This window comes from Thalassophryne amazonica, chromosome 10 (assembly GCF_902500255.1).
Source record: "Thalassophryne amazonica chromosome 10, fThaAma1.1, whole genome shotgun sequence".
Classification (NCBI taxonomy): domain Eukaryota; kingdom Metazoa; phylum Chordata; class Actinopteri; order Batrachoidiformes; family Batrachoididae; genus Thalassophryne; species Thalassophryne amazonica.
In genome coordinates, this window is record NC_047112.1 from 98,724,851 (window position 1) to 98,745,055 (window position 20,205).

The following is a 20,205-nucleotide window of genomic DNA, read 5'->3' on the forward strand; positions in this document are numbered from 1 at the left end:
ATTTAAAGCTCTCTTTTTTAGAGGAGCTACAGCATCCAAAGTTGTCTTCAATGAGGATGTAAAACTATTGACGAGATACTCTATCTCACTTACAGAGTTTAGGTAGCTACTCTGCACTGTGTTGGTATATGGCATTAGAGAACATAAAGAAGGAATCATATCCTTAAACCTAGTTACAGCGCTTTCTGAAAGACTTCTAGTGTACATGAATCTTATTCCCCACTGCTGGGAGTCCATCAAAGTAATGTAAATGTTATTAAGAAATGTCAGACAGAAGGAGTTTTCAGGGAATACTGTTAAGTCTTCTATTTCCATACCATAAGTCAGAACAAGATCTAATATGATTAAGTGTGGGTTGGACTCATTTACCTTTTTGAGCAAAGCCAATAGAGTCTAATAATAGATTAAATGCAGTGTTGAGGCTGTCATTCTCAGCATCTGTGTGGAGTTAAAATCGCCCACTATAATTATCTTATCTGAGCTAAGCACTAAGTCAGACAAAAGGTCTGAAAATTCACAGAGAAACTCACAGTAACGACCAGGTGGACGATAGATAATAACAAATAAAACTGGTTTTTTGGGACTTCCAATTTGGATGGACAAGACTAAGAGTCAAGCTTTCAAATGAATTAAAGCTCTGTCTGGGTTTTTGATTAATTAATAAGCTGGAATGGAAGGATTGCTGCTAATCCTCCGCCCCGGCCCGTGCTACGAGCATTCTGACAGTAGTGTGACTCGGGGGTGTTGACTCATTTAAACTAAACATATTCATCCTGCTGTAACCAGGTTTCTGTAAGGCAGAATAAATCAATATGTTGATCAAATTATTATATCATTTACCAACAGGGACTTAGAAGAGAGAGACCTAATGTTTAATAGACCACATTTAACTGTTTTAGTCTGTTGGTGCATTTGAAGGTGCTATATTATTTTTTCTTTTTGAATTTTTATGCTTAATAGATTTTTGCTGGTTATTGGTAGTCTGGGAGCAGGCACCGTCTCTACGGGGATGGGGTAATGAGGGGATGGCAGGGGGAGAGAAGCTTGCAGAGAGGTGTGTAAGACTACAACTCTGCTTCCTGGTCCCAACCCTGGATAGTCACGGTTTGGAGGATTTAAGAAAAATTGGCCAGATTTCTAGAAATGAGAGCTGCTCCATCCATAGTGGGATGGATGCCGTCTCTCCTAACAAGACCAGGTTTTCCCCAGAAGCTTTGCCAATTATCTATGAAGCCCACCTCATTTTTTGGACACCACTCAGACAGCCAGCAATTCAAGGAGAACATGTGGCTAAACATGTCACTCCCGGTCCGATTGGGGAGGGGCCCAGAGAAAACTACAGAATCCGACATTGTTTTTGCAAAGTTACACACCGATTTAATGTTAATTTTAGTGACCTCCGATTGGCGTAACCGGGTGTCATTACTGCCGACGTGAATTACAATCTTACCAAATTTACGCTTAGCCTTAGCCAGCAGTTTCAAATTTCCTTCAATGTCGCCTGCTCTGGCCCCCGGAAGACAATTGACTATGGTTGCTGGTGTCGCTAACCTTCACATTTCGCAAAAACAGAGTCGCCAATAACCAGAGTTTGATCCTCGGCGGGTGTGTCGCCGAGTGGGGAAAAACGGTTAGAGATGTGAACGGGTTGGCGGTGTACACGGGGCTTCTGTTTAGGGCTACGCTTCCTCCTCACAGTCACCCAGTCGGCCTGCTTTCCCGGCTGCTCGGGATCTGCCAGGGGGAACTAACGGCGGCTAAGCTACCTTGGTCCGCACCGACTACAGGGGCCTGGCTAGCTGTAGAATTTCCACGGTGCGGAGCCGAGTCTCCAATTCGCCCAGCCTGGCCTCCAAAGCTACGAATAAGCTACACTTATTACAAGTACCGTTACTGCTAAAGGAGGCCGAAGAATAACTAAACATTTCACACCCAGAGCAGAAAAGTGCGGGAGAGACAGGAGAAACCGCCATGCTAAATCGGCTAAGAGCTAGTAGCTACGCTAAGCTAGCGGATTCCTAAAAACACGCAAAGTGAATAATGTGTAAATAATTTAGAGGTGATTCAGCAGAAGGAGTGCTTTAGTTAAGGCATGTAAAGATTACACTGGGAAAACAAATCGTAATCTAGATAACTAGATCAATCTAACTGCGCAGATTAAACAGCTAACAGATACAGAAAAACACCGCTGTGCTCCGGAACAGGAAGTGATACAATACCGCAGTGAGAGCCAACCACCAGTAGCAAGGTCCAGTAGCAAACTCCTGTGGATGTTCTACCAGTCCATAGTAGCCAGCGTCCTCTTTTACACCGTGGTGTGCTGGGGGGGACAGCACATCCAAGAAGGATACATCCAGGCTGAACAAACTGATCGGGGGAGCTGGTTCTGTGGTTGGCATGAAACTGGACTCCCTGGTGACGGTGGCAGAGAAGAGAACACTGGACAAACTACTGGACATTATGGACTGTCATCCGCTGCACACAGTCATCAGCAACTAGAGGAGCCTCTTCAGCCACAGACTGCTCCTTTCCAAGTGCGGGACCAACATACTGAAATACTCCTTTGTCCTCCAGGCTATCATACTGTACAACTCCTCACTCAGGGGGAGGAGGAGTAACAGGAAGACAGAGGTCGGGAATGAGAGGAACAGTAGTAGCCAGTAAAGAAGTACTGATCAGTATGTCTGGTATTTATATTGTGTATTTATATGCAAACCGTTTTTCTTTTTCACTTTCACTTTTGATACTCTGGTGTGCTTCTTACCTCGTGTGCTGCTATACAATGCTGCTTAGTACCTCAATTTCCCTGAAGGAGTCTTCCCAAGGGATCAGTAAAGTTCCATCTAATCTAATCTAATTTTACATCTTCTAAATTACTGCTCTACTAGTCTTTTTCAAACATTTGATAGTCATAGTTTCACCCTGACCCTGAGGTCATTAGTGATGTTATTGGTTCTTGTTTTTGGGGGTTTCCCCTCACAGCTCACCTTGTAATTACCCCCCCCAACACACACATTGTTCTCAGCACCAGAATGGTTTTTTCTCCCAAAGGCAGTGCTTGTTGTTGTTGGGGGTTTTTACGTAAATGTATGTTTTATAACCATTTTGCCTCAGAAAAACAGTTCAATAATAAAAACTAACAAACTGGCAACTGAGATAGCACTTTAAGATTCCAAACACTGCTTCCCGCTGATCTTTGCTTCGAATCATCTGATGTGTAAAGATTGCAAAAGTGCACAGACAAAATAAGACCAAATTAAGTGGAAGTTGAACTTTGAATGCAAAGGTTGGATACCAATAATTTTTCCAGGTATTACGGCCAGAATGATGGGTGAGTGAAACTCCTGCACTGGGTGTGAGTCATTGTCCAATAAAATTTGATTTAAAAACAAACAAACAAAGATGCCAGTGGTCTAGGATGCACAGAGCTGTGTGCCTGTGGGGAAGTTTGATACTCAAATTATAACTCAAGTCACATCATTGTATTTACAGACTTTCATATGACTGGCCACCCTACCAGGAAGTGGTCTTCACTCTCTCTAACCAAAAGTATATTAAATTAAATGAAAACACTGGATTGAGGTATTGGAAGACATTTAAACACATAGTGACACTGGCAGGCACTTGTATACTCTGACTCTGCGCAAACCATACTTATTTCTTATTTGTTAATTATGTTGTTGTATATTCTTTGTCTCAGTATTTAATATTGAGCCACCCCTGGTTGCATATCTACTTAAAGCTTGAAATGTTATCTATCAGGCAGTTTACTTACTTTTCCACATACTAATTTTCCCTGTGCACACACTTATGCCATATTACTGTAACTGTGTTCCTTCAGGTGTTAATTCAGCTTGGGAAAAAAGGAACAAGTTGGGGTGGTGCGAGATCTACACTGTACAGTGGATGTGGTAAGATCTCACAAAATTGGAGCCGATGCAGTGCATCCTTTGTATGGGCGAGCATTGTCATGCTGATGAATTGCATCTTTTCTGGGACAAACCAGCCAGCTTCAAGCATGTATGCACAGCTTTTGTAAACTGTGCACATAATGGTTCGGAATTGACAGTCATACAGTTCAGTGATGCTGTGCATCTGTGGCTGTTATGGGGCACCCACTACAGGCCTGGTCATGCAGGATTTTCACCCACAACACTCCTTGCCCACTTCCTCACTGTACAAGTACTGGCATCCACACAGGCAATAGAGAACACTCATTCCTTGATGAATATCTGCAGGTGAGCACTTGTTTACTGTGAGGCATTCAATAACAGTACATTTTTTCAAATGCACATCTATGTATAGTATGTAACCATTTTCACCAACTCTGGTGTGCACGTGTTACTTTGAAGGAGATTCTGCACATGCCTGAAATTGCAGGTAAAAACTATTTGGTGTAGCAATAGTCACTAGGTAAAGGATTGTTCTCGTACCAGTTTCACTTTGATATCTTGCTTGATGTTGAAATGATCGTGTTTTGAGGCAGAACCTCTCAGCTGACCCTGATGTGTCTGATGGGCATCGTATCGAGATGAAGTTGTGGACTTTTCATGTGCTTCACAGTCCAGTCTACAGTGGTAATAATACCAACCCAATGGGCCTTGGGGCCTGTATAAGACTTAAGCAGCTTTTACACTTGGCTTAGTTTGGTGCCATTTTGACTTGGCATATCTCGGTTTCTATGCTTGAAATGAAAATTGGACACACAGTTGTGCCAAGCCTGCGTTTTAAGTAGTATTACATGTCTTAGCTTTTCATTACATTTGAAATTTAAAAATTTTTCATAGTAATTTATGTTGGAATGGGTTTTGATCATACCGGTAGTTCATCCATTGGTCTTGTTCTTGATCATATCCAACAAACAACAACATAATCTACTGATTTAGATATTTCCGAAGATTCTCAGTTGCGTATTCATTGCAAATTGGTTTGAAGGCGTTTGCCTACACATTTCTGAGTAAGCTACAGTGTTTTCCCTCCATAGATCAGCTGATAAGCCTTTTGAAAAGATGTTTAGAAACATGGAATGTCCGTAATGCACTCTATCACGTGCGACTGTGAGATAAAGCAGAGTGACTTGAAACGAGGAATAACAACCACTTGTAAGTAAAAGTACTGAAAGTTTAGAAAAATACACTCAACTTTTCCATGTAATACATTAGTAAATACACTGAGCAACCACAAAGAGATACACAAGTCAGTGTTTCACTTTCAGTAATTCCAAATTGATAAAGCACTGCACATCACCTTGACGTCTTTGAATTGTATCATGTTGAACAGATTTGTTTTTAATTTAAGATTAAAATTTTTTTAAATTTGACCATTTTTAAATTTGATTTCAAGTGAAGTCTGTTTGCGTGGGCTGGTGCTGCGCATTGCTGCATCCACAGCACCACGGAACTGCCTTGTGTCTTGGATGGCAACCACTCAGGCACATAACTGGTCCATTCCCACATCTCTAAAATAACCACCTACTGTATCTGCCGCAGCCAGGTGAAATATGGTTGTCCACTTGGCCTCCTGCAGCTGTTGGAGTCCTCAGCACTCAGGCACCTGTGTGCTGGATCGTGCACAGAGAACAGGCTGCATGGCCAAAATGCCGTAGCTGGTGATCTCTGACAATAGTTGAGAGACTTGGATGTTAACCGGTGGCCTAAGGCGAGGACTGGATGTGTGTGATGACTTTAAGCATAATTTGAAATTACTATATAAGCAATCATGACTTTTAAAACCATTTTATTTAATAATTATTTGGCGTTACTAAACAATAACATGTAAAATTCCAAGCGTGGTTGATATATTTTAGTCACTCCAACTGCATTTTGTGTTGTAACATTTCTGAGTTGCTCAGAATTTCATGTTAGAAACATACTGTTCAGCTCTCAGAGAAAACAAGTGCCTGAGAAAGGCAAATGCAGGGCGTTTTAATGGAAAAGTAGACTCCACCTCAGGAAGAGGATGCACCAGTGGAGTGCAGGGAGCCAAAAGGAAGTGGCTCCATGGAGTGGGGTGAGGAGGGGTGAAGGGGTTGGACAAAAACACAGTTATCTAACAGCAAATTCCTCTGTACTTCCTGAGTCCTGGCAAAGAGTCCTTATCTGTTAGATTATACACAAGTCGAGTGATTCCCAGAATAGCCAGGAGAATACACAGCTTGCAGAATACATGGCTACATCTCCCTCTGTGATTTGATGTGCCTTTGTTTGCTTGTGTTGTTGTTTTTTTCTTTCTTCTTTTCCCTTTTGGGTTACATTTTTTTTTTTTTTTTTTACTAGCATTATACCCAAGAGAAATTTTGCAGCTTTTATTTCTTTTTCTTTTTAAATGCCTTGGCTGTTGTCAGAAATATATGGCAAACTGTTCTTCCAGCTGCGTCACATCAGATAAAGAAAAAACAGTTTGTGACTTTAGAAATCCCCCAGTCATCTTTACTAAACATGCATAAATTAGGAGTTGGAGCTTATGGGCAGTTTGCTGCATGAGTATGTTTCCTGCTCATCTGCCATGTCTTCAGAAATTTCTCAGATTTTTATACAGTGCATGCTTTGACAGTGCACGCTGTTTCTGAAGCCAACAACTAATCATCTTATAACATTGCTTGCTGAGGAATTGCTAGGTGTCTACTTCTAGTCTATTTTTAACTGTTTTTTTATATATATATATATATATATATATATATATATATATATATATATATAACTCTATGTGGTTCTGTAGGAGGGGTGGGAATTGACTTTTCTTTTTTTCTTTTTCTTTTTTTGCAATGCATATAAATTCCCAGGTTCTGCCAATGGGGTGGGGGGAACAAAGCAGGGCTTGTTTTGGGAGGAAGAGGCCACGTTGGTAGATGAACAGTACCTGCTGTTGAAGGAGAGTGAAGGAAGCGAGCTGTGGTGAGGGCGGCGCCACGTGCCAGGCCCAACAATGGAAGAGACTTTGACTCTGCTAGCTGGCAAAACTCTCGGACCCACACCGGTGTAAACGGGTCCATTCACCTCATAGCAGTTCAGATTGTACGTTCAACAGTGAACAGGCAGGAATTTGTTGTTATAGTAACAGCAAGTGCTCAGTAATATGAAATTCCACATTTCATCAGATTTTGAGACATGAGTACTGGTGAAATAAATGTGGCTTTGGAGAAACGGTAAAACAGCCACATGCCTCACAGCGAGAAGGTCATGGGTTCAGTTCCTGCCTGTGGCCTTTCTGTGTTCTCCTCATGTCTACGTGGCTTTCCTCCAGGTGCACCGGTTTCCTCCCACATCCAAAGGCATGCAGGTTAGGTGGATTGGAATCTTTAAATTGTCCGTAGGTGTGCAAGTGGGTGTGAAAGTGTTTTTCTGTCCGTGGCCCTGTGACAGACTGGCATCCTGTCCTGGGTGTACCCCGCCTCGCACTGCAAGGATAGGCTCCAGCCTATCAAATTATAAATAAGACGCACACATGCACATACACACACAGTAAAACTCGCATATAATGATATCACAGCCCTTTGCAGTTTATGTCCTTTATCAGGTGTGCTGGTTCGAAGCCATACAGAGGGGACTTTATTAATGTGCCACAATCGTGAGAGAACCTAAGAAGGTGAAAGTGCTATGGAGCTGCAGCCGGCAATTGCGCGCGCGTTCCGTCCATGAGCAGTGGACTTGGACATGCCCTCTTGCTGGCCATCCATCTGTGAGGAGTTATACTAGACATGGGCACATGCAAACTAACTTGTAAAGATAGATTTCAGTTGGCATTAATAACGTCAAAGTGAATCGCCGTTTTAAATCAAATGACACCTCTTTCCAAATGTTGTAATGCAGACAGCAAACTACAGCAGACCAAAACAGTTTTTTTCCTTCCAAAAAGAGATGTCCTCTGTTCTTTATGAATTACATTGATCTTGACTTGCAGCGCAGCCGGCTGCAGGACGGCAGCTCACAGGCTATACAGTTAAATTTGTCTCATTTATACCTGAAAGGAAATGCTTTTGACAAAAACTGCATACTTTAATTTCTATTTATGTCCAAAGATCTAGGATCCACTATTTACAGATTTAATTTTTTTTCTATTTATGTCCAGAGATTTAGGATCCTCCATGTACAGAGTTCATTTTTTTTTTCTATTTATGTCCAGAGATCAAGGCTCCAGTGACCAATTTCATATTTATTTATTTTTAGACTCAATAAAATGTTGTTGATATAAAAAAAAACCTGTAAAGCCTACTTTTAGTACACACAAAATTTGCAAGAGGTATTGATAAAGAATCTGATCGATAAGCAGAATCGATAATGGCATCAATATCAATACAATTTTATCAATACCCATCCCTAGCCTTGAATTACGCCCTGACTCATTTAGGCACTGGGTCTGAGCACAGATTGAAAAATATAAATGGTCAGCCTTTTAAACATGGAAATATGGTACTCACTTTCCTCGAATCGGCGAGTGTCACTGCTGAAATTCATTTCATACCTCTGTTCCTTGGTACATCCAAACTGCTTTGTCTGGTACATGCAAGGGATATTTAATAAAAATGCATTGTGATGGGGTGGGACATTTTGTCTATTATACAAAATCCTGTATATATGGTGTTCATTACATGGAAAACCATACAAAAGCATTGGGACTTTTGCTTTTGTTCAGTGAGTGCGAATATCCAGTTTATACAATGACTGTTGAGGTGAGTTTTACTGTGTATAATTTGCACTGGGATACCAATTAAACAATTGCAAAATATAAAGAAGACAATGCTCATATGGCTGACGGTATTTTAGCATTGCGTTATGTTTAAGGGTTCTAGTGGTTTATTGATTCAACTCAACTGCATGTTTTTTCCGGAACTCAGCTCCAGGATATAACTAACGTTGTTTGTTTTGAGCGTCTCTCCATTATCGGGCTTTCTTTCATGTGATGTACAATCTCTCAAACATTTGTAAACCATTTGTTAATGTGCAGACTTTTTGTTGTGTTATTAAAACTCTGTTGGCTTACCTTACCATAGTACTTTAAAAAATAAAAGTCATTGCTCTACTGCAGGTTTTACATTTTAATCCTGGTTCATTTTTGTTTTAAGCAAAGTGTGTTGAGAGCTGAAGCTTCACACATTTCACTGTACTCCCTGCAGTATCATGAATGGGGAGACATGTCCACATCAAGTCTCTGCTCGTCCCTTTCATTAAATTTCTATACCCACTTATTCAAATTATGGGAGCCTGTCCTAGCAGTCATTGGGCAAGAGGCAGGGTACACCCTGGACAAGCCGCCACTCTATCGCCGGAACGACACAAATCGACAGACAAACAGATTCACACTCTTGTTTATCGTAAATGTAAAGTTTCCAGTTCACCTAACCTGCATGTGTGCACGACCTGCATGAAGTGGGAGGAAGCCGGAGCACCAAGAGGGACCCCACATAAACACAAGGAGAACATGTAAAATCTACACAGAAAGCAACAGGTGGGCAGCAATCCCACAAACATCTCGCTGTACTAACCACTAAGCTGCTATCCTGCTCGTTAATACACTTACTCAACATCTGAGCCAGTAGAATAATAAGGATCCCTAATATGATGAACTCTATTTCACATGTTTGTTGTAAGCAGCAGATGGGAGATTGGATGTTCCATTGTTTTCAGTGAGAGAACAATGAAAAATTCCAACACTGCTGGCTATGAGAGCAGCAACCAGTCACGCAGAATGTGGTACATTCTCACAAAAGTTGCAAATTTCAACTTGTTTCACCTGCTGCAGGACAAAAGTGGATGTTGTTTTACCTGTAACAATGAGGAAAAATTAACCATTTTTGTGTGAAAATCCCTGGCTATTATCAATAATTTGTGTTATTAATTTGTAGCTTCGCAAAAAGTTGACTTTTTAAGCAACCATCAGAGCCAGAGCTTCCTTTTCCTTCCTTTCGTATACAATGGCTAAAACCAAGCTTTACTAAATTATAAATAACTTTTTGATGATATGAGATAGAACTTTTTTTTTTTTTGCTGAAAAGTTAACTCCGCGGACTTTCGAGCCAGCCATCGGCCATCTTTGTACTCTTCATAGAAGCTGTGTGATGGCGTGCGCAATGTGAGTGTCCAATCGAAATTGGTTCACCGTCACATGGTTTTCCAAAATCTAATCGTAGGGCAGATTTACCTCACGTGAAAAGCCAAAGATCGTTTTCAGGAGTGATATGTTACGAGTTGGCCTGTTTGAATAGTCCCCTGGGTGCTCCAATGAGTACATAGTATTTCAATGCACTCTGCGCCATTACGCACAGCGATCAGTGAAAGCAGACGGAGAGCCTCTGATCACAATCTCACATGCTCAAACAAAGAGTGTGTAACTATCAGGATTACTGGATAACCCTGTTGCTTTCTTGGCGTAAAGCACTGTTTACCATATCAATGGACAACAAAACGCATAGACCATTTGTATATATTGTTCAAAATGTGCATTTGTGTTTATTGTTTTAACCTTTTTGTTGTACAGTCTTTCACACAAGACCTCAAGTTACCTTTATAAAGTGTCAAAACAGTTGTTTATTATAGTTTGCTGTGTGTTTCGAATAAATGTGTGGAAAATTATTTTTTGCTTTATTTTTTCTGACTGTAAACCTTTATTACACTTATAAAACACAACAAAAACATATATATTCTGAAAGCACAGGTTGTCCTGAAAAAGAAGAGACATAAAACGTGATTATGGGATGTAGGGAGAGCTGTTAACAGCAATAATGAAACATTTATGCCAGGCGAGTGAACTGTCCAAAAAATGCCCTTGGACACCAGAGGGTTAATATAAAGTTGTGCAACATGCTAAAGCAGTATCTTTCAATTAAATAAATTATTGCTCATCTCTTTAACACAGCAAAATGAACATGTCGCACATCACATCTACATCTGCTGCTGCAGACAACAGTCATTCTGCAATAACTACTGATGTGATGGTTTTTCTACCATCTTAAATTTCACCTTCAAAATGACAAAGGCTTTTAAAGCAGAACTGTAAAGGCCGAGGCAATAAATCAACATGCTGAAATAGGGATGAGCATTTTTGCTTGCCTCCCAGATGTATTGTCTGCATTTCATAACAGACCAGAGTCTAAGGGTGTACTCACACTAAGAGATCCATACTGTGCCTGAGCACGTTTGACCCCCAAAGTCCAGTTTCTTTGACAAGTGTCTTTTCCCAGGCACAGCACAGTTGACTGTGCTGGAGCCTATTTGAAGAGGTAGTCTCCAGCACAGTTCTGTTGGACCCGGGCGCTATAGATATCAGTATGGTCCCAAACAGTGCTGGAGCACAGAGCTTGGCCATCACGTCACTGAAGCGACTGTTCAACTGAACAGTTACTGCTAATATTATTACTACTTGGGACAGTACAGGCTTCAGCTCACTGGATTAAAAAGGGGTCTGGTTTCTCAGTTTATGGATGAACATGAGTCGTGGTCAGTGACTAAAGCTGCCTCTATATAAAAATCGTGTCATGTTTGCAGTATGATTAATTGATAAATCCTTTATTTTATAATTTATTGGGGCATAACAGGTTTTATATGGGGAGGTGGGGTAAAGCAATTATTTACAGAGTTCCTCAGTGATTTCTTTATTTATTTTTGTGGCATCTGAATGCATTTTTACTGACTGTGCGAACTTGTGTCAGTAAAGATTCCAGTGACTTTTACCTTCTTTAAAAAGATCTGTAGCAATTACAGATTCCTGTGGTTTTGGCTGGAGAAACTGTGCATAGTGCAGCTTTTGTCTCTTGCATCACCAGATGTCTTAGGGACCTCGTAGTACCATATCACCCCAATAGAGCGCTTCGCTCTCAGACTGCAGGCTTACTTGTAGTTCCTAGGGTTTGTAAGAGTAGAATGGGAGGCAGAGCCTTCAGCTTTCAGGCTCCTCTCCTGTGGAACCAGCTCCCAATTCAGATCAGGGAGACAGACACCCTCTCTACTTTTAAGATTAGGCTTAAAACTTTCCTTTTTGCTAAAGCTTATAGTTAGGGCTGGATCAGATGACCCTGAACCATCCCTTAGTTATGCTGCTATAGACGTAGACTGCTGGGGGGTTCCCATGATGCATTGTTTCTTTCTCTTTTTGCTCTGTATGCACCACTCTGCATTTAATCATTAGTGATCTGCCCCTCCCTGAGCCTGGTTCCGCTGGAGGTTTCTTCCTGTTAAAAGGGAGTTTTTCCTTCCCACTGTAGCCAAGTGCTTGCTCACAGGGGGTCGTTTTGACCGTTGGGGTTTTACATAATTATTGTATGGCCTTGCCTTACAATATAAAGCGCCTTGAGGCAACTGTTTGTTGTGATTTGGCGCTATATAAAAAATTGATTGATTGATTGATTGAGATGTACAGCTTCATAATAAAGTGGTATAGAAGAGGATTTTCTGAGAAAAGAACATGCAGACTTTCAGCTTTGGTTTGCGAGATGGGACATGGGAAACCTGAGCCTAGATCTGATCAGTTTTTCTGTTTTATAATTGTTCTCTACTCCACTTAACTTTAAGCTGTGAATCAGGATGCAACAGGCAAATGTTGCACCATTCCCACTTTTCTCACTCACATCCAGAGAAGCCTTGAATTCTTCGTGGCTTCCCTCACTCGTCTCCTTCCAACATGGTCACTCAGTTTTTGAGAACTGCCCCCTTGACACAGATTTACCATACAGTATCATACTGTTTGTATTTCTTAATTCTTGATGTAAATTAAATGCAAGACCTATTCAGTGACTTGGAAATGTTCATGTGTCCGATCCACTGACTTTTCTCAAGAAAACTGGCTGTAAAAGTTATTATTTAATCTTTAGATAGAATAAATTGCACCAGTCCCAACTTTTTTTTAGAATATTTCCCAATCCTTCAGTGCAGGAATGGATGTATATTAACAAATGAAATGAAATGATGTTGAGAACAAAACATTACATATCTTGGGTTCACACAGTCTGCAATGAAAAAGAAGTCAAAGTAAATGTAATAACCAGGGAGTGGGGAATCCACAATGGGATGACAAATTCTTTCTTCCCATCTGTGGGGTTGATACTGTCTCGTACATTGAAACATTTGTGGGTGATTCTTAGACTACGGGCACTTATTATGTCCTTTGATCATATTGTATGAAAAACAGAAAAAAGGGGAAATTTCACACTTTTATAGTTATCTTTACAATGAAAGTGTGTTAAGAAATTTGTTCTAGTAGTCTATGATGACTTCTTCACCTTTTTTCAGCATCATTATATGCAAATATTGCTGTTTTGTGCTTGTCCCACACCCAGTCTTTTGATCTTCAGTGATTAAAAATGAATGGGTAAAGAAACATTTTTTCTAATGTTTTAAAATATCTCTGAATAAAATATCAGTAAAATAATCAAAACATAATTGTGGTATTCAATGTCATACAACTGTTGTGATTTTTTTTTTTTAAACAAAATGTAGTTGTCCCACACTATTGCCGTAATTTCCACCACAACACTGTAATGTCCCTAAACGGTTTGTATGAAAGATTGTTTGGGTAGTTTCTATGGAGATAAACAGTGACATCAGAGCACATGTATATAGCGCCAAATCACAACAAACAGTTGCCCCAAGGCGCTTTATATTGTAAGGCAATGGTGTGGTGGAAATTACATTTACAAGGCCAATAGTGCCCGTAGTTAAAGAATCACCCTTGTATTTTCCGCATGGTCCCAACCTTTTCTGATTTGCAGCATTGAACTTCTGGTGGTGGTGGTTGGCTCTCACTGCGGTATTGTATCACTTCCTGTTCCGGAGCACAGCGGTGTTTTTCTGTATCTGTTAGCTGTTTACTCTGCGCAGTTAGATTGATCTAGTTATCTAGATTACGATTTGTTTCCCAGTGTAATCTTTACGTGCCTTAACTAAAGCACTCCTTCTGCTGAATCACCTATAAATTATTTACACATTATTCACTTTGCGTGTTTTTAGGAATCCGCTAGCTTAGCGTAGCTACTAGCTCTTAGCCGATTTAGCATGGCGGCTTCTCCTGTCTCTCCCGCACTTTTCTGCTCTGGGTGTGAAATGTTTAGTTATTCCTCGGCCTCCTTTAGCAGTAACGGTACTTGTAATAAGTGTAGCTTATTCGTAGCTTTGGAGGCCAGGCTGGGCGAATTGGAGACTCGGCTCTGCACCGTGGAAAATTCTACAGCTAGCCAGGCCCCTGTAGTCGGTGCGGACCAAGGTAGCTTAGCCGCCGTTAGTTCCCCCCCTGGCAGATCCCGAGCAGCCGGGAAAGCAGGCTGACTGGGTGACTGTGAGGAGGAAGCGTAGCCCTAAACAGAAGCCCCGTGTACACCGCCAACCCGTTCACATCTCTAACCGTTTTTTCCCACTCGACGACACACCCGCCGAGGATCAAACTCTGGTTATTGGCGACTCTGTTTTGAGAAATGTGAAGTTAGCGACACCAGCAACCATAGTCAATTGTCTTCCGGGGGCCAGAGCAGGCGACATTGAAGGAAATTTGAAACTGCTGGCTAAGGCTAAGCGTAAATTTGGTAAGATTGTAATTCACGTCGGCAGTAATGACACCCGGTTACGCCAATCGGAGGTCACTAAAATTAACATTAAATCGGTGTGTAACTTTGCAAAAACAATGTCGGACTCTGTAGTTTTCTCTGGGCCCCTCCCCAATCGGACTGGGAGTGACATGTTTAGCCGCATGTTCTCCTTGAATTGCTGGCTGTCTGAGTGGTGTCCAAAAAATGAGGTGGGCTTCATAGATAATTGGCAAAGCTTCTGGGGAAAACCTGGTCTTGTTAGGAGAGACGGCATCCATCCCACTTTGGATGGAGCAGCTCTCATTTCTAGAAATCTGGCCAATTTTCTTAAATCCTCCAAACCGTGACTATCCAGGGTTGGGACCAGGAAGCAGAGTTGTAGTCTTACACACCTCTCTGCAGCTTCTCTCCCCCTGCCATCCCCTCATTACCCCATCCCCGTAGAGACGGTGCCTGCTCCCAGACTACCAATAACCAGCAAAAATCTATTTAAGCATAAAATTCAAAAAGAAAAAATAATATAGTACCTTCAACTGCACCACAGACTAAAACAGTTAAATGTGGTCTATTAAACATTAGGTCTCTCTCTTCTAAGTCCCTGTTGGTAAATGATATAATAATTGATCAACATATTGATTTATTCTGCCTAACAGAAACCTGGTTACAGCAGGATGAATATGTTAGTTTAAATGAGTCAACACCCCCGAGTCACACTAACTGTCAGAATGCTCGTAGCACGGGCCGGGGCGGAGGATTAGCAGCAATCTTCCATTCCAGCTTATTAATTAATCAAAAACCCAGACAGAGCTTTAATTCATTTGAAAGCTTGTCTCTTAGTCTTGTCCATCCAAATTGGAAGTCCCAAAAACCAGTTTTATTTGTTATTATCTATCGTCCACCTGGTCGTTACTGTGAGTTTCTCTGTGAATTTTCAGACCTTTTGTCTGACTTAGTGCTTAGCTCAGATAAGATAATTATAGTGGGCGATTTTAACATCCACACAGATGCTGAGAATGACAGCCTCAACACTGCATTTAATCTATTATTAGACTCTATTGGCTTTGCTCAAAAAGTAAATGAGTCCACCCACCACTTTAATCATATCTTAGATCTTGTTCTGACTTATGGTATGGAAATAGAAGACTTAACAGTATTCCCTGAAAACTCCCTTCTGTCTGATCATTTCTTAATAACATTTACATTTACTCTGATGGACTACCCAGCAGTAGGGAATAAGTTTCATTACACTAGAAGTCTTTCAGAAAGCGCTGTAACTAGGTTTAAGGATATGATTCCTTCTTTATGTTCTCTAATGCCATATAACAACACAGTGCAGAGTAGCTACCTAAACTCTGTAAGGGAGATAGAGTATCTCGTCAATAGTTTTACATCCTCATTGAAGACAACTTTGGATGCTGTAGCTCCTCTGAAAAAGAGAGCTTTAAATCAGAAGTGTCTGACTCCGTGGTATAACTCACAAACTCGTAGCTTAAAGCAGATAACCCGTAAGTTGGAGAGGAAATGGCGTCTCACTAATTTAGAAGATCTTCACTTAGCCTGGAAAAAGAGTCTGTTGCTCTATAAAAAAGCCCTCCGTAAAGCTAGGACATCTTTCTACTCATCACTAATTGAAGAAAATAAGAACAACCCCAGGTTTCTTTTCAGCACTGTAGCCAGGCTGACAAAGAGTCAGAGCTCTATTGAGCTGAGTATTCCATTAACTTTAACTAGTAATGACTTCATGACTTTCTTTGCTAACAAAATTTTAACTATTAGAGAAAAAATTACTCATAACCATCCCAAAGACGTATCGTTATCTTTGGCTGCTTTCAGTGATGCCGGTATTTGGTTAGACTCTTTCTCTCCGATTGTTCTGTCTGAGTTATTTTCATTAGTTACTTCATCCAAACCATCAACATGTTTATTAGACCCCATTCCTACCAGGCTGCTCAAGGAAGCCCTACCATTATTTAATGCTTCGATCTTAAATATGATCAATCTATCTTTGTTAGTTGGCTATGTACCACAGGCTTTTAAGGTGGCAGTAATTAAACCATTACTTAAAAAGCCATCACTTGACCCAGCTATCTTAGCTAATTATAGGCCAATCTCCAACCTTCCTTTTCTCTCAAAAATTCTTGAAAGGGTAGTTGTAAAACAGCTAACTGATCATCTGCAGAGGAATGGTCTATTTGAAGAGTTTCAGTCAGGTTTTAGAATTCATCATAGTACAGAAACAGCATTAGTGAAGGTTACAAATGATCTTCTTATGGCCTTGGACAGTGGACTCATCTCTGTGCTTGTTCTGTTAGACCTCAGTGCTGCTTTTGATACTGTTGACCATAAAATTTTATTACAGAGATTAGAGCATGCCATAGGTATTAAAGGCACTGCGCTGCGGTGGTTTGAATCATACTTGTCTAATAGATTACAATTTGTTCATGTAAATGGGGAATCTTCTTCACAGACTAAAGTTAATTATGGAGTTCCACAAGGTTCTGTGCTAGGACCAATTTTATTCACTTTATATATGCTTCCCTTAGGCAGTATTATTAGACGGTATTGCTTAAATTTTCATTGTTACGCAGATGATACCCAGCTTTATCTATCCATGAAGCCAGAGGACACACACCAATTAGCTAAACTGCAGGATTGTCTTACAGACATAAAGACATGGATGACCTCTAATTTCCTGCTTTTAAACTCAGATAAAACTGAAGTTATTGTACTTGGCCCCACAAATCTTAGAAACATGGTGTCTAACCAGATCCTTACTCTGGATGGCATTACCCTGACCTCTAGTAATACTGTGAGAAATCTTGGAGTCATTTTTGATCAGGATATGTCATTCAAAGCGCATATTAAACAAATATGTAGGACTGCTTTTTTGCATTTACGCAATATCTCTAAAATCAGAAAGGTCTTGTCTCAGAGTGATGCTGAAAAACTAATTCATGCATTTATTTCCTCTAGGCTGGACTATTGTAATTCATTATTATCAGGTTGTCCTAAAAGTTCCCTAAAAAGCCTTCAGTTAATTCAAAATGCTGCAGCTAGAGTACTGACGGGGACTAGAAGGAGAGAGCATATCTCACCTATATTGGCCTCTCTTCATTGGCTTCCTGTTAATTCTAGAATAGAATTTAAAATTCTTCTTCTTACTTATAAGGTTTTGAATAATCAGGTCCCATCTTATCTTAGGGACCTCGTAGTACCATATCACCCCAATAGAGCGCTTCGCTCTCAGACTGCAGGCTTACTTGTAGTTCCTAGGGTTTGTAAGAGTAGAATGGGAGGCAGAGCCTTCAGCTTTCAGGCTCCTCTCCTGTGGAACCAGCTCCCAATTCAGATCAGGGAGACAGACACCCTCTCTACTTTTAAGATTAGGCTTAAAACTTTCCTTTTTGCTAAAGCTTATAGTTAGGGCTGGATCAGGTGACCCTGAACCATCCCTTAGTTATGCTGCTATAGACGTAGACTGCTGGGGGGTTCCCATGATGCACTGTTTCTTTCTCTTTTTGCTCTGTATGCACCACTCTGCATTTAATCATTAGTGATCGATCTCTGCTCCCCTCCACAGCATGTCTTTTTCCTGGTTCTCTCCCTCAGCCCCAACCAGTCCCAGCAGAAGACTGCCCCTCCCTGAGCCTGGTTCTGCTGGAGGTTTCTTCCTGTTAAAAGGGAGTTTTTCCTTCCCACTGTAGCCAAGTGCTTGCTCACAGGGGGTCGTTTTGACCGTTGGGGTTTTACATAATTATTGTATGGCCTTGCCTTACAATATAAAGCGCCTTGGGGCAACTGTTTGTTGTGATTTGGCGCTATATAAAAAAAATTGATTGATTGATTGATTGATTGAACTGAACATTGGTAGCCTTAGCTTTACCCGGCACTCAGTGCTTTTTTAGTTCTTGTTTTTAAGAGATGCTTGTTTGTTTTATTGCATGCCCTTCTGTCTACTCCTACTGTTCTATGCTGCAATGTGACACTGAAATTTCCCCATTGAGGGATGAATAAAGGCATTCTTATCTTATCTTATTTGAGGGTGTACTTCATCTTATTACATTAGATCTGCTCTATGTCAGTCTGATCCCATCAGATCTCAGAAACTAAGCAGTGTGGCATCTGGTTAGTACTTGGATGGAAGACCTCTTTGGATCACCAGCGGCTGTGTGTGTTTCTCCAGGTAAAACTGGAGTTGCATCAGGAAGGGCATCCGGCGTAAATCTTGTGCACAATACCAATGCGGATCTGGCTGCATCCGCTGTGGCGACCCCAACCCAAAAAACAGGAGCAGCCGAAATGACAACACACACACTTCATCTTATTACAACACTTACTCTAGGTGCATTTTAACATTTGTGACACATTCAGCTCTTAGTTATTACTGATTCCTGATGTCTGTTGTAAAGCTGAACGTTGTTTTTGCTTCAGTGATCAGTAAAAATAAATCACTGGAAAGCAGAACTACTCGTCAAAGAACAAGTTGAGTTCTGATTGTAATGTTCTGCAAGATAGAGAAGCATTATAATCGAGATATTTCACCATCATACTTGGACATAATGGTACATTTGCAACTTGATGAACAACGATTTGTTGGCATTACTTAAATTTCAATTTAAGACAAATTACCCAGTTCTAATCATGGTCTAAATCATTCAGCAGATTAGACTGTTAATTTTTTTGCTGGCACAAAAACATTGGATGTGTTGATGTGTTTGTGTTACAGGATTGACAGGAAGATGTCCTGCAGTCACACAAACTACAAGCTGGATGAGGCTCAAGCAATTTTCACCGAGCTGCGTAGTATCAAGAAGGCAATCAGTACAGGCGAGAAGGAGAGGCAGGACCTTATCCAGGTATCTGATTTGATTTGATTTGATAACTTCTTGATTAAAGCCTTTTACAATATTTTTTGTGATATTGCATGGTGACCTCTAGTGTCTTTTAACAGCTACAGTTCCACTCCTTCTCACTGCCTAACAGAATGCATGTGTGTTCCTTTCATATGGGAGACATGGCGTATGTCTATTGAACACTGGTTCAACTTGTCTAGTTGTGCATGTGGGTCATGTGCTGTATTTCTGCATAGGTTAGTGACAAATCAGGCATCATGTAGCATCTGATGGCATAAGTTTGTGTCATTTAACACAAGCAAAAATTGTTTCATCTATTGAACATCGACTTGAATCTTGCAAATAAAGTCAACTGTGACACACAAGTTGTGTAAGGATTACTTGGACAGTTAACAATTGTGTCAGTGAACAGTCATCTGTGAAAGAATTTAAAGACAGGGCAAATTTAATCAATGCAACAGTTGTTAAAGGAAGATCTGTTGTGGTATGAGCCAATCATACAGTGCAGTTTTACAAATAACTGAACATTAATCCTGTCTCAGGTGAAATTGAACTTTACAATAACATTACTGAACAATGCCAAAGAACAATGTTAGATTAATGCGCTTGGAAAAAAAAGAATAAACAAATGCAAACAAAACTAAAGCCATAAAGGACATAGTGCCAAAATCAGGACCTAAACCCTGAGCTGGGGCCAAGCATGACAATTTCCAAGATTAAATGTGCAAAGTCCACTCCATCTAAGATGTCTTCGCGCATGGATCATGTGCGATCGCCAGCCAAAGAAAAATATCCACGTCCACTCCACCTAAGAAGTCCTCACACACGGATCAAATTCAAATT

General features: G+C 40.7%; 1 protein-coding gene across 4 annotated transcripts in view; it reads left to right on the forward strand.

Moving 5' to 3' along the window:
- wwc3 (WWC family member 3) overlaps positions 1-20,205 on the forward strand; it is a 181,101-nt gene that overhangs the window by 95,254 nt on the left and 65,642 nt on the right. For all 4 annotated transcript variants that reach the window (XM_034180588.1, XM_034180589.1, XM_034180590.1 and 1 more), the window contains one exon: positions 19,236-19,365. In XM_034180588.1, coding sequence (XP_034036479.1) covers positions 19,236-19,365 — 130 coding nt within the window. The remainder of the gene's footprint in view (positions 1-19,235; positions 19,366-20,205) is intronic.